At 43.0% G+C, this 15,389-nt stretch overlaps 1 protein-coding gene across 2 annotated transcripts; it reads right to left on the bottom strand.

Annotated features, from left to right (window-relative positions):
- Positions 1–7,099: 7,099 nt before the first annotated feature.
- Positions 7,100–14,305, bottom strand: LOC103699795. Of its 2 annotated transcripts, XM_039116247.1 has the most exons (4): positions 13,667–14,298; positions 13,107–13,191; positions 7,673–7,714; positions 7,100–7,578 (listed from the first exon to the last, which is right to left on the bottom strand). In XM_039116247.1, exons 1-4 carry the CDS (start codon positions 14,117–14,119, stop codon positions 7,514–7,516), a joined length of 645 nt encoding a protein of 214 aa, XP_038972175.1. In that variant the 5' UTR covers positions 14,120–14,298; the 3' UTR covers positions 7,100–7,513. The 2 variants fall into 2 exon arrangements, with proteins under 2 accessions (XP_038972175.1, XP_038972177.1); XM_039116249.1 differs by lacking the exons at positions 7,100–7,578; positions 7,673–7,714 and adding an exon at positions 7,717–7,787 and having other exon boundaries at positions 13,667–14,305.
- Positions 14,306–15,389: the final 1,084 nt, after the last annotated feature.

The raw sequence follows: 15,389 nt of genomic DNA, 5'->3' as shown, positions 1-15,389 counted from the left end.
GACTTGGTGTGGTGGCATCAATTACTTATCCTCTGCTTTCACAACTCAGCAATCCATCTCCACGGCTTATTCCGTCTTTCTTGTCTTTCATGCGGGTTTTTTCAGCATTGCCTTCTCTGGTTTCTTGGCTTGGAATGCTGGGCCGGGGAGGAGACAGGAACACGTACCATTTACTTGAGAGGTTAAGAAGAAAGGAGAAGATAGGGAGGGAGGGAATATATATATATATATATATCGCGATTTATTACTGTGATTTTGGCAGCATCAACAAGCCACAGTCGGTGTCTGCGTGCCAGCAGAACGCCGCAGACGGAACGCATCTGGCAGCAGCGAAAAGGAGAAACGGGTCGAGCGGCGTGTCGTATCTGGGAGCGGTACGCGAGAAAACAGGGGAAAGGAGTTTCTACGCATAAAGTTTTTGTGCGGGCGGAGCAAGTGGGATGAGTCGATCGAGGATCATCGGATCTTTGGATACCGCATGTAGACTTATGCTACCTGTCGGTGGCTCGAGAGGGACAGGCCGTGTGGGTTCGTTGCTGCTCCTCGGCGTCTTTGTTTCCACTGCAGGTTCGGCTGTCTTTGCTCGATCAGCAAACAGCATTTCACCAGCGACGTGACACGCATGACAAAATCAAAGCTCCTGCTGCTTCCGATGATCGCTTCCGAAATGGAATTATGAAACCCTCTCCCGTGTCCCCAGCCGCTGTTTACCGTCATAATAGATTTCACCTCATGCTTGATTTTTTATTTTCTTTAATTTCCTTTTGGGAATAACGCGGTGTACTTGCTATGAAGCTCTTATTTGCTTCATGATGCTGAATATGACGAAAAGTAACAAAGACGTAGTATTTGTATCATGTTATTGTTCATGAAGGATTAGATCGTACCATTATCTGACATGGAGATTTAGATTAAAAAATATATTAATACCGGTGCATGATTTGAACAAAAAAAATATAAATAAAAAATTTATAGTAGATGAACAATTAAAATATTGAAAATGTTCAACACAACCCCTAGAGAGTGGTTGTATTATTGTGTTCTGTCATGTATATAATAAAATAGTACACATTATACTAATACGCTCCAAATGGCCAATTCTAATTTAGGATAATTTTTTTTTCTCACAAATATAATAATTGTATTTCTTTGTTTAGTAGCAACAACTATTTTGAATAACATTAAAATAACAGTTGTTATGCTACACCATAGCTATCTTGAAATTATATTAATGGGCAATTCCAACGATACAGATGGATAGACAGGACCACCAATGGGAAATGTAAATGGGTATGTAGAGTAATAAGAGGCCATTAGTTTCAATCATGCCACGACTGCAGTGGAAGGAAGGCTGTTTGCTGTTCGGGAAGGGACAGCCACCGGCGGCTTGCCTTCAGACGTTCGTACGCGTGCCGACGCTGCTCGACTTATTTGTCTCGTTGGAGCTAATCTTTTTTTACTTTTCTTTTAGTGGGCGTCAGGGGAAAAGCGAGGCTCAGAAAAGGGTGGGTGTGTTCTTTTTTTCTAATAAAATGGCTGCGTGCGTGCGTGCGTGCTTTTTTTTCCTAAGAAAATGGGTGTGTGTTTGTTGCGCCCACTCCAAAGAGTGACGGACGGTGATGAGCGTAGCAGGTGCGGTGCTTGTCCATGCGAAACGTTCGGCACACCTGTACCCCTTTAAATGGAAAAATTATTGGGTGCCCTGCATGAACTGCCACGATGGTGCATCCATCAATCGTCGCGGTGCATTGCCGTGGGTCAATCACGGAGACGAAACCTACGCACGAGCACAGTGAATGTCAGTGATTGGTGACGTGCACCAACATGGACCCAGCGCGCAATAATTTCTCCTTTAAATGGTTTCCAACTCTGCTCTCTTTTTTTATCAATATCTTCCATCATGACGCACGGCTCGGCTGCATCCACCCCCTCGCGGTGCGCCTACGGTTGATGGTAAAATACATCCGCACCATTCTTGATAGATGCGAGACGTAAAATGGAGGGCTAGGAAAGTGCCAGCGGCCACTTTATATACATGTACCCCCAGCACATGAACTTCAGTTCAATCGAAGGAAGCAACCAGCTTAGTGGACGCTACGAACCTGGATGTTGCTATCTGAACACCAGCAAGTGCATTCCCATCCGTCTAGAATTAGTGATCATCTCTCTTTTTTCAGATCAGCCTATTAATGTATTAAGTCACATCCTATTTAGTCCAGCTACCGCAAGAACAATCAAATCTCGCATTCGAAGAAATCCTTCCGAAGTTGGAGAGCGCAGGTGCTTGGAAATACTTGAAGGTTCCACTATCAGGTACACCACTGGTGGCTTCGGAATTTAGTCTTTTATTAGATAAAATGGCAGCTAAGATTGTGAGTTGGAAATGAAAGGCTCTACCGCCGGCCTTGCTCCAATCAATGCTATCATCTATCTCTCTATTGTATATCTTGTGTTTTTGTGCTGCTTTTAGTAATCAAAAGCTAGAGAAGGATTTCGAAGCCTTCTTGTGCGGGCATTCTGCTGACTGCGAGGGACTTCCAACTTATTTCTTGCAAATCTGTTTGCTTTTCCAAAGGAGCAAACTTGGGATGCAGTCTTAACAAGCGCTACTATATAAACTTGCCGCCCAAGTGGTACTTCAACCAAACTCGTTATGGCCGAAGTAGCGACTGTCAAATATCGGTTTCGAGGTTCCTAGCGTAACTACAAAAAACTACGACATTGTGAAAAGAAATGAGCTAAAATTGCTCCGCAACTTGCATTATCATTCCAATCCCAAATATATATAGGGTGTACAGAGTTGCATAATTACAACGATAGAATCATTTTGTTTGATAGTTACACTCGTAGAATCATTATGTTTCTAAGATAGGGAAAACATTATAATCATATTGGTTACAATCATGTAACAAATGATGAGTATTTTGTTCTGATCCAATAATTACAAGCAAGAGATGTCCTTATCCTGCTATGGACCTTAGAAAAGTTTGATAATAAGCCCAATCCGAATCGGAACAAGCAGAAAGAAGTAATGGTCTTGTGATGGTAAGATAAAGTAAGTGTCCCACAAGTCTTCGATAATGAGAAGGTTCAAAAAGAGCGAGGTAGGTGTCTAAAGATTGTGTGAGATTGGGCTCCATAGGTGAATCACATGGAGGGTAACTAAGAGCACCCACATAGGCTAAAATGTCCAATGCATATTTGCATTGTGAGAGATAAATACCTTGAGTATAGTCATCAACAATGGTGAAGAAAAAACAAGCACCTTTAGTAGAAACAATGGAATTACTTCTCCAGATATCACAATATAGCAATTCAAAAGGAACCGTAGTTGTTGCTGGTGGTCCAAACCGAGAACGATTGGCACTGCGGTGTGAACGGGGTTCCGTCTGAGTTGTCTTGGTTGGTGTTGGTTGCGCTCCACCTTCCGCCAAGAAACCTGCAAACAAGCCTTGCACCACCACCAGGGTGGTGATGGCCCTCCGACGGTCAAGTCAGAGGAGATTGGAGGAGGAGGAGAGGTGATAATCGCAAGTAAGAGAGTGCTCTGGGAGATATTGCTCACCCTCCCCCCTTTCTCCCCCCAGCCGCATATATACCTGGCTGGGGGGTCTCTCAGGGGGGTTCGTTATCGTGGGGCACGATGGTGTGGCCACTGACATGGCCGTTACAGGGCGTCGTGGAGCAGCACCGGGTACGGCCACGTCAGGGCATAGTGGGGCTCCGCTTTGTACGGCTGATGCAGGAGATCGTGGAGCAGCATCGGATACAGCCGTTGCAGGGAGTAGTGGAGCAGGAGGCCGCGGCGTGCCTCTGGGGAATAGCCTGTCGTTATCAAGAGATCTCCGACTCGGGGTCGGAGCGCTGGATCAAGGGGCAGCCGACTCGGGGTCGGGCTGCGGAGCCGAGGATATCCGACTCGGGGTCGGATTGCTGGATCAAAGGGCAGCCGACTCGGGGTCGGGCTGCGGAGCCGAGGACGTCCGACTCGGGGTCGGAGCGCTGGATCAAAGGGCAGCCGACTCGGGGTCGGGCTGCGGAGCCGAGGATGTCCGACTCGGGGTCGGATTGCTGGATCAAAGGGCAGCCGTAGTCTTCCTGGGCGCGCGTGCCGGTCACGTGGGGCATGGCGGCTTATTTCCCCCGTAACAGTAGTCATGATAGAACTATTGGGGAATGACAAACAAGTTTGTTTAGCTTTTGGACAAACATCATAAATAATGCCGTGATTATTAAAAGAAAAGAAAAGAATGGTATGAAGTTTATGTTGCTGCTGATGAGAGGGTTGTCCAAGACACCTATGCCATAAATTAAACGATATAGACATGAAGAAGGATGCATGCAAATGGTGGCTGCAAAGGACATATAAACCATCATGTTCAAAGCCCCAACCAATCACCTTCCTTTTCTTGGAGCCGCATAGTTACGACCATAGGATCATTCTGCTTGATAGTTACACCCGTAGAATCATTTTGTTTCTAATATTAGTTACAACCACGTAACAAACGATGAGCACTATGTTCCAATCCAGCAATTACAACCAAGAGATACACTATTCTTATCCAATACGTGATGAATGGCCGGTCAAGTGGCCGTTCTTCTATCTAGAATAGAATTCGCATGTATGCGCCTGCAGTGCGGTACGTATCACTTCTTTTGGTCAACCGGGACCTTCTCTTTTATCAGTATGCTTGGAGACTCCTAGTTTTCCACCAATCCCATGATTGCCTGGCCTACGTATATTAATATGAATGTATGTTTATCGTCAGATATGCAGGTTGAGACCCTTGCAACTCCTAACAGGATGTGGAGCATGGAGCAGTTGGCCTTACTACTACTATACGAGATGATGATCAAGATATGGAGCATGCCGGGCCCCCTCCACAGGGACTTTGGACTAATCAGCTATGCTAAGGTAAAAGTAGGCTGGATCGAGTCTCCATGAAGTAGATGCATCACTTCGTGGAGCAGCCGCATCCCACAAGTACCATTTGTAATTTCGAATGGATTTGGAAAATGAATGTGCCGATGACGGTAAAAACGTTCTGCTGGTGGTCAGGCTGCCATGTAGGAGTGTTCTCACTCTCAAGTGGGAGAATCAGTCATGTCATTCATGTTTGCATGGTGTACAAAATTGCATCTTGCTCATGTGCAACTAGCCGTTCTCCCAAACACGAACGGCTGTAGTTAATAAATTGACCTCTCTGGTTCCAAGTGCGGGACTGGAGAAGATTCGACCAGTTCGCTCAGAACATCCTTGCAGGTTGTATCGATGGGGGGAAGACTCGGAGATAAATATTGCTGCAATAATAATAGTCCGGTCGGTGTCTTTTCTTGGAGATTGGGTTTGGATTCGCTGCCGTCGCTCCATGTCTCGATGATCATGTCCCCCGAATCGGGATGTGATGTCGGTGTCTCTGGCGCCGATGTTTCACATTCTTTTCAGAGAAAGGTCAGATTCCATACCTAAAATTTTCACCTCAACCAAAAAATAGTAAAAATTAATAAAATAAAATAATATATATATATATTGGAGGTACGACGCTGGCAGATTTTGATATGATCAAGACGGAACAAAAGCACCTACCTAGTTGTCCCTACGTACCCCATCGAGACTCGGCGATCCACGCCCTGCGCGGCTCCAGATTAAACTTTTACCTCGGGATTGAGTTGAACGAAGATTCTGCCCCATCAGACCCATTCAACAATTGGTTCAACAAACCTGATCCGAATCCGACTCAAACAGAAAAACCCCTTTGACCAAAGCCAGGTTAGACTTTGTGCGTATGTAACTGGGTTGCCAATTCACGGTGACTAAGAAACGGTGCTAATCTTGGGGCAGAAATAATCCCATTTCAATGCATATGATTCCAGGTAATTCGGTCGGCCGGAGCACCAGCATGCAGGTATTCAATTTATTAAATCGTGAGCACTCCTAACTCTCTTGACAGGCTAATATATAGGTGCGGACCGTGGCCCCATGGGAATTTCTGTTTCCCAGGATGACCATGCTCTCTCCTCAATTCAAGCCCTGGTTGCATATTTCGCTGGATCCACGTACGCTTGGTTTAGCTACCTCCATAAAAGGCATCGGTCCCCACTCCCCACCAAGGATGTTGATCGAGTTGGGTGGAGATAGGAGCGACCACTCTCGCCAAAACCTATTGCACAACCCAGACGGCGCCAAATGATGCATGGAAATCGGCATCACCAAACCCCGTGACATTAAAATGGATTGCTATGCTGTCAACTAATGAACACACAATTTTCTAGCTGGAAAGACATCATCGCAACGTCCTACTGGCCTCTCACCTACCTACATTGATATATTGACTTGGAGGAGCCACTGATAGCTCAACTTATCCATTCTAGAAATGTATGGCGCACCCGGTCGCAATGTAAGTTTTGTCTGTCTCGAGGATACCATTGATGCCGACCACACTGCAGGCACGAGAGAGCAAACACCGAACAACCAGCCGCAGCAGTTACTAGCGAGCATTTGAAGAACCAGCTATAAACTATTTTTTATTAGTTCGTGAAATTTATGAAGCCGTCGAATATTTCTTTGAGATTCAGCAACCAGTGAAAAGGTCTTTGCTTTCCATGAAAAAAGTTTTTAAAAACAATAAGTTCTCAACGTTGTGTAAAGTGACTGCTTGCCACGAAACCTGCAGGAATTTTATCAGGGACCAGCGGGATGTTAGGAACCCACCGCACCTCACCGACGGCACGATGCCATCCTCTTGGACTGCGAAGCTTTCACCAGCTGGGGAGGTAAGATAGGAGGAGTGCATCACCTTGTCGTATCCGCATAGAACGTTGAATGGGTTCAATTTTCAATATTCTCGGAAGAGGAAAAAATGGAATACAAATATGACAATTTAGAGGAAAAACTAAGCTTCAATTTTTTTATTCAATTATCTTTGGCAACGCAGATTCCAACATTTTTTCGGGAAAAAAAAATATATTTATATATATCTAACAGGGTATATATCTCCACCAGTATATTCTTAATACACTGGTGTATGGTTCTTCATCTGCAAGTCAAGGTCTCTGACAGCAAAAGCATATCTCAAGTTCCTCGAAAGCAACCAAAGGATGATAGCAGAACCACCAGGTGGTGGCAATTGTTTTCTGATCTTTGAAGGTGTAAAATATCTAGTGGTTGAGACCAACAATTATGAAGAAAACAAAACCAATTGAATACCAGCAACCATGGAGGTTAGAACAGATAAAACATGGATACAGGAAGACCGGTCCACTGCGTTCAGATTGCAAGCTCCCATACCAGGAAGCAAATATTAGGTTATTTCTATAACCCACAAAAAAGAAAAAGGAAAAGAAAAAGAGTTATCAGAATAAGAAACCAATCGTGCACCTTACCGGGGCAAGGTAAGATGCATGTTCTAACTCCCACGTTGAAAGATTACATGGTGAGAGGATGCCTCATGCTAGCCAATTTGATCAGCATATCTTGTTTCTCGTTGCTAACGCACTTGCAGCTTCAATATAATTATGTTTCAACTAGTGCCTTCGCCTTCAAGGCATCTTCAGCTCTTACCTTCTCGGGGACAAAATCTGAGTAACACAAGGGGCAGGCGAGTATCAATTGCTAGACATCTAGCCGGCACTAAAATATGCATGCGATCATCATGTCTGATTACAAAATTACCTGATAGGAACTCGTATCTCTTCCCACTGGAAACAGTTGATGCTGCAAAAAAAAAAAGGGTTAACCATCAAAACTAAGATACCGATGCATCCCAGTTTGGCTTCTCAATATGCCCCTGGAAACAATGATACAATCACAGCACAGAAAAAGAACTAATGGAGCAACCTTTCTGATTGTACTGATGCAATAGTTTGGATAGTGTTCTTTTCATGTCATGAAACTAAAAATGTGCTAAGATCTAAAAAGAGTACCAGAAAATACATCCAAATCCTTTTTATGGGTTTCCCTGAGCATCATGCAACTGCCACAAATTCAGGAACCAAAAACTTCTTATAGAGGATGATCCATGAGACCAACAAGATTGGCTTCTTGACTTATTCTAAGTCCCAATATGAGGTAAGGGAAATCAAAATTTACCAAAAGAATAGAAATCTTCAATATTTACTACATGCCCAATTTAGAAAGCAATGGCAACTCCTTGACAAGGGTACATGTCGCTTTTTTAAATGCATCGAATCTTACTTATTCCATAAGCAAAGATGGCAAAGGACCACATGCTTCCAGTCTACTTCAACACAGGTTTGGAGAAATGCTTCCTTGGTATCACAGAGAATGGTCACATAAGTGGCACTTGCATTTTGGGGTTCTCAATTAATGGATTACAGTTACTATCCAGAGAAGGCATGATGAAACCACTGCCAACTATAAAAACAAACAAAGCACAGACTTAGTAAAGTGTGCAGACACTTCCTTTTAGATAAACAGATCAGCAGCTGTTCTACACAAATATTGGTATATTGTTAATCCCAATCCAACTAGGAGGTACTGATTGTTTACTCATGTTTGTTGAAGACTATGAATGTAAGTTATGTGTTTACTTCCTTGCAGACAGCTCTATTGTTTTTTATGCTTTTAGAAGTTTGAATGCTCTCATATGAACAAAGTATATATATATATATATATATATATAAGATTCTTTGATCTAATCGAGATGGCAAGTACACCTCAAATATATTCAGAGGAAATTGCAGGCAACAAGGATTTTGATCAAAATTCATAACTGCTAGCACATCACAGCAACAAGAAATTTGATCAAAATTCGTAAGTGTTAGCACATTATAGAAAACTGAGATGCAGAAAGAAGCACACCATCCTCCAGATGTCAAGGACAATGATCAAAGAGAAAGTGCTACCAAAGCACTTCTAGACAAAAGCTGTAGCCATCAAAGTCTATCTACTCCTATGTTACCCTACAAAGAGTGCAACATGACATCCCAGGAAGCATACAGCAGCAACAAAACCTCATACGTCATGTCTAAAGGGTGGGCTGCATATGCACTAGTTTTGGAAGCCAAAAGAAAGAAACTGGACAATCGTAAATAGTAGCACGAAACTTCTATGTAGGGAGTAGAAGCTGCTTCAGGATCTCACAGGAAACTTGTTCCACGCTGCTTCATAATTGCATATTCTCAGAAGATCCACTTCCCAGTGGCCATATCTAGATCTGCTCCCACTTTGGGTAACTAAGGACCGTACAAAGAACTTCATCTCAATCAGTTATTGTAAGGACTCGAGATGATGAGCTATACAATTCACTGCCAAATTAAGTTGATGGGAGCAGTTATGTGCTTGTAAATGAACATGAAGCATGGAAATGGAATAAGAAAAAGTCAAGCGTCATAGATTTTCAAGAAAGAAGCAGAAGCAAAGGGGCATGACCATGGACAGGACAACAAATTGAATCAACATTGGCGTGACAGTCCATCTCAACTTCAATGCCAAGAACTCCATCAGGACCAAGAAGAACCAGTAGCAGACCTCAATCATCAGCCAACACTTCCATGTCCACAGCCCCAATGAAAGTGAGAATTTTGAGGGAGATATTTCAGATATAAGAGCAAACTGAAAAGAAACTATCCTAGTACATATCAATGCTGGATTTGAATCTAGCAAACAGAAAAGAGACCAATTTCCTATGCCTGAATGCTGGATGTGAGTCTATTGCCATAACATAAGACAGTGCAAACTGCCAAGTTTATGTTAAGTACTGTAATATTGAAAAAAAAAGGGGCTAACATGTTTACAAAGGCTCTTGGCTCTCCAACTAACATTTTTGCCAAGGCTCACCCCTTGAAACATTCAAGAGTCTGACATCAATGCTTGCAATGAAGCCAGGTGAGGTCTGAGGGGATGTGTTGGGGTTACAAGTTTCAACTTCAAACCTGAATCTTAACTAAAGCTTTGTAGCAGTTTTTATAACTTCATCAAATTTGAAAGTCTCATTCCTTTCAACTGAAGTTAGAGCCTTGACAGAATATAGTTTCAGGTTTATAAGCCTCAAACAACTACAGATTTTACTTTGTAAGTAGACAGGGGTTTTATAATAAGTTCATAGCTTAAGTCATTCCTAATTTGGAAGTTGAATGCATGTTGTAGCAGCCCTTTGCTGGCCTATAAAGGGGAGAGTACCAAAGAATTTGTAAGTGAAGTGAAGAATAAGAGAGTTTTGTGTTTCCTCTCTGAGAGACAGATATCTTTTGCTCATACCATGTTGAGCTTGACTGTAGTATCCCACCATTTGGGCGACAGTTAGCACCCACTGGCTACCATCCTAAGTACATTGTATCCAAAATAACAAATCACCGCCATCCACATCCAACTTCCAGCATAGCCGATAAAATTGGTATCACATGATGCCTAGGATAACCCTACTTCCTCCCACTTGGTATTTTAAACATACCACCAAGGAGCAAGTATATTCAGGAAAAATTGTCCTGGTTGATGTATTCAGAAGCCTAACTCTGAAACCTCTGAAATATTAAACATAATTCATCTAACCACATATATGATCTTCATCATTTAGAATTATTGGGTTCTGATCTTGGTTGAATGGAGTGAGTTTTGATAAAAGATATGCTTCAAAACATCTCCTTGTGCTTTTCTCAATTGAGAAGCCCCAAGGCTCTTGCTCTACTTCGCATGGAAGACATGCATGTAGGATTGAAACTTTAAATGATTCTAGCCAAATTGTTGCTGATAGAAAACCAATCTAGCAAATTCACAAGTAAACTGCAGAATCTATAGAAGGAAATGCCTTAAGTGGAAGATAAGTTTTCGAAATTTTATGACCAAGGTCAAGAGAAAAAACTAGCAATCATATGTCTGAGAGAACTATCAGCAGTCAGATGATAAAAGAGTTCAAGAGATCCAGTTCAAATTTCAACGTCAGCTCAGGGACTGCAATCAAAGGTTTTTTTCCACAATATTTCCTAGCAATAGGAACTTCAAGTACATTGTGAAAATCTAGGTTGGAGATTAAAATTTGGAGGATCAACAGTCACTTAAAGGCTGTGGACATACAAGTGTTAAAGGAGTACATGAAACATTCTTGTAATAAATAATCTGTCGCATGATATTGTGGATGTTAAAAGGATGAGATCTTAGAATTTGTTGACGCGATGAAAGTGGAAAGTAACCAAGACATATGGTCTCTCCCCCGCCCCCTTTCTCTCCCTCCATCCTTCCCTCTCTGTCAAGTGATATTTGTTAGCTGTAAAGATGCCTGTCAAATTTTAAAGAACTTTGTAGTATAATTGAGGACTACAAATGGTTCAAATATTTTCTGAACAAAACAGATAACACCTGTCTAATTGCAATTGCCACCACAACTTCTTCACCGTTTCCATCTTATTTTCTTGATAGACAGCTTGTGGAACTTTCATGAGCTTCAGTTTTCTATGTTAGATTCCTGCTTATATTCACTGGGCTGCTTATACTCCTGATCTGATTGAATAAAGAAAAAGGTTATACTGTTATATCAGAGGATTCCAAGGATGGTGAATCTCTGATGAGATGGCATTGAGATCTTGGTAAGAATAGAACAATGACACCTATAATATTTTGCATCAAAGTAGCAACAAATATCTAGTCAAATAATGTTTGAGACACTTTCCCCCTCTATATCTTTGAGGACCTCAATCATGTGTTATTGACAAACCTGCACTAGGTGTAGGCATGATGAGCAAACACAACCAACCGACGCGAATAGCAAGTTCAGGCAGTAAAAATTTGATCTGGAATATCTTGAAAAGCAAAGTGGTGATTTGCATTTTCAAGGACAAGAAGGTGCAAATTAAATTTTTGAGCAATCTGCTCGTTTCAGTAGAATACCTCTAATGGATTGCCACTTTAGTTCTAAATATCTTAGATTAGGGATTCAGATGTATGACCTGTTTTGACACCAATCAGCTTTCAGTCTCAGAAAGGTTAGGAAAGAAAAGGGTATATCATGAAACAAAATAGCTTGCAGGTGGGCAGGAAGATCGTCTAAACTGGGCATTATGCAGTTTAAGCTCTTTTTTATTTTTTTAGAATATCTTTATAGTTGGTAATTAGGATGTTAGTGTTCAAGATTTAGTGTGTTTTAGTGAAAGCACAGCCAAAAAAATGAATTCAAAAGTCAAATAATTTTGCCTACGGTTGAGCCAAAATGAGATTCAAGACTTATATGGCCAGATCTTGGTAGGGAAATGGGGCCTTCCGACCCCTTAGGGCCGGGTACTTGGGATCGGAAAGAAAGGCTTGTTCTACGCTTAAAAAACGGAGCTTCACGGCGGTCCTCGAATTGGAAGGAAGAGAACCGCCACCTATCAGAGATTTCGCCCTGCTACAGCGTGGTGGGAAGATGGAGTCAGTCTCAAAAGAAGGCCGCACGTTTATAGGAACATCACAATTATACAAAATCTCGGAGTCCTTCCTTTGATTCTAACATTTTTCTTTTCTTAACTGCCGAAATGTTCTATAACTTTTTTTTACTATGCCTTTGAAGTATGCAATGACGTCATTCTAATTTTTACTAAAACAATATAGAGCTGGATATGTTAGGTTCCCTTCCTAAAGGTCGAGTTGGTTACATGTGTAAAAGTAAGTTATTGTTTCGTTCAGCCTTGAGGGCCTCACTTCACTTGTTTTTTTAGGGTAATGTCCCAATATAAAATCGAGTGATAAAGCTCGTTTTATTCAAATGATAGATTTTGGTTTCTATATTACCTCCCATCCCCATCTTCTTTAGCAGGAAGAAAAACAATAAGAAGAAGAACAAAAGAACAATGACGCTTGGAAAGATCAAATTGTAACAACCTAGAATTTGGACCATGCAAACATGCAAATAAGGTCACATAGCATCCACCTTGTTCCATTGGCATTCCATGGACCAAAAGTAGCAGCTTTGAAAGGTTTACTATTGGCTAATTCCATGCTCCTAAAACTGCATCGAGAGATTCATAATGATTCCAAATGCACGGGAAAAAAAACAAGACCTTGAGAAACCAAAGGGATGAAGTGCCATTAAGAATGTGCAATTCATATCCCGAGAAAAGAGCGGATAGAATTGTAAATTCTGTTCATCATACATCCTAGGAGAAGAGCAACTCACAGAGGTGCTTGTAGGCAATGGACTTTTTACGTTCCTGCACGGCAGTGGCATAAGCATCCTCAGCAAATTTTCCTAGAAACATCTCCTGCAATCAATATACAACACCACAACGTTAGCAGTCAACCAAGAAGAGGCCATCGTGCTGCAAAAACCCTAATCTTGGAAACACTCTTTAATTTCCCTCCTGGTGGGAGAAGACGTTGCAGAAGATAGTGCATAGTTTTTTTTTTTTTTTTTTGACCCAAGAGAATCATCCTTATGCACCCAAAAGAGAAGCAGAAGAGCTCAACAGCTGACTCTCGCACGGCAACATGGAAGATTCTAGTTCTTAGAGTCCCAGACCATTGAAAATAGAAAGAAAGAAAGAAAAAGAGATAAAAGAAGAAGATGATGAAAGCCCCCCAAGCCAATTTCTTGTGACGAACCAGTAATACCCGGATGGGGAAAAAAGCCCTAGCAAAGGACAATCGTAGAGATAGAGCGATAGAGAAATAGAGAGAGAGAGAGAGAGAGAGAGAGAGAGAGAGAGAGAGAGAGAGAGAGAGAGAGAGAGAGCATACGGAGGCCTTGTTGATGAGGAAGACGGCATCAGGGGTGGTGCGGGTATTCGTGGCGGCGGCGCCCTCGCTCCGGACGAGGCGCCAGACTCGGCTCATCGGGAAGCTGCACGAGGCGTCTATCTTCTTGTGCTTGCCGTCCTCCTTGTTCTTGTTCTTCTTCTTCCTTTTCTTCTTCTTGGGCGCCTCCTCCTCATCCCCTTCTGCACTCCTCCTATCCTTCTTCTTCTTCTTCTTCTCCTCCTCTACCCCGGCCTTGCTGTTCCTTTTCTTGGTAGGCATAGGAGGAGAGGGAGCAGCCGCCTCTTTCTCTCCTCTCCTCTGTATCACTCTTCCTTCTCCTCCTTCGTCCTCGGACGAAGAAGAGGAGGAAAGGAGAATAGGGGCATTCTTGTCGTTGTCCTTGGCCGCCGCCGCTCCCGCCAGCCGCCGCTCCATCATCATCATCATCATCATCCCCCCGTGCTTCCTTTCTTCTGACTCTACAAGGCGCTGCTGCTGCGGATTAACGTTCTTCTCTGCTCGCCGTCCCCGACGCACAAGAAGAGGCGGCGGGGATGGGAGGCATCTGAACCGGAACCAACTCGGTCCGAGTCGTAGCTTGGGTCGCGTCGGGTCGCTGCTTGAGATGTGGGCTTAACTGAAGCTGAATTTCTTGGATTGTTACACGCCAATTTGGCCCTAGCTCGAGAAACGTTTTGCTTTAGCCAATTTCGATTCGGGTTGTTACACATCAATTTGAGGATACGCCGGACTACCCGGGACCGGTAGCGGGCGAGGTCAAAGCCCCATGCAGCCTCGTAAGGGGTAAAAAAAGCGAGCATCCCCACTCGAAGACTTGGCGATGGTGGCAGTCTATATTTATTTACATAGAACATCCACAAACGATATTCGATGATTTCTTAAATCTCATAAAGCAAGATGAGTCTTGGTGTCGAATCTTCGATGACCAACAAGATAATGCGATAGCTAACCATCTCACCATTTTCGTCCGCTCGACGACGCATTTCTTGGCATCTAGCCAAGTCTCACTTGCTGCTCAAAGGCATTGCTTGCTGGTAATGAGGCAGAGGGTCTTCCGTTCGTCCCAAGGGTGGCCATCCACTTCAGTCGTGAGGCGTCCATAGGACGGGATAGTAATGCTGCCTTCGCACTGGAACATAGAACTTTGAGAACCACACGTAGATTAAGGATGCAACTTCCTTGCAGCTCTCTAGTGGCTGTACCCGGCCCTTTCTTCTCATGCTCAAATTTGCTCTGCGGCATCATGACCCCCGCACAGCAAACCGCAAATTGTTTGACTTCTTAGCAAGGTGTCAGGACTAAAAAAAACAGCCTTCAAGAACAACCCAAGGTAACTTAAAAAAAAAAAAAAAAGCTCGCCTCTAGAGGCCACCAGCCACCGCCGAGGCACGTCGGCCTGCATCTCCATGACCAAGATGAAATATGTGCTCATCATGATTTTACCCTAAGAATTTTATATTATCGACATTTTTCGTTAGGAGAGATGCCATGGGTTGCTCGTTAGCCATGCAGAAAATTTCTCATTCTATTGTGGTGGTGCAAGTCACTCAGAATTATGTAATTGAAAAAAATTGAGAGATAGGGCGAGAATGTGTGTAAAAGTTACAAACAATCAAAGTGGTCATGCTGCTCCAGTGCTAGCTGCCAAGGTGACGAGGTGTGCGCCGCAAAAGATGGTCCTGATCTCGATCACCGTGGCACA

This window comes from Phoenix dactylifera, chromosome 2 (genome assembly GCF_009389715.1).
Source record: "Phoenix dactylifera cultivar Barhee BC4 chromosome 2, palm_55x_up_171113_PBpolish2nd_filt_p, whole genome shotgun sequence".
NCBI lineage: Eukaryota > Viridiplantae > Streptophyta > Magnoliopsida > Arecales > Arecaceae > Phoenix > Phoenix dactylifera.
This window is presented reverse-complemented; position numbering and strand designations above follow the sequence as displayed.

What these genes read in the sequence shown, in the direction of transcription:
- LOC103699795 (XM_039116247.1), bottom strand. Translation starts at nt 14,119, where the DNA reads ATGATGATGATGATGATGATGGAGCGGCGGCTGGCGGGAGCGGCGGCG. An exon ending in TCCTCATCAACAAGGCCTCC is followed by an intron (nt 13,192 to 13,666) that starts GTATGCTCTCTC and finishes TATTGATTGCAG; the next exon opens with GAGATGTTTCTAGGAAAATT. An exon ending in GAGATACGAGTTCCTATCAG is followed by an intron (nt 7,579 to 7,672) that starts GTAATTTTGTAA and finishes TGTGTTACTCAG; the next exon opens with ATTTTGTCCCCGAGAAGGTA.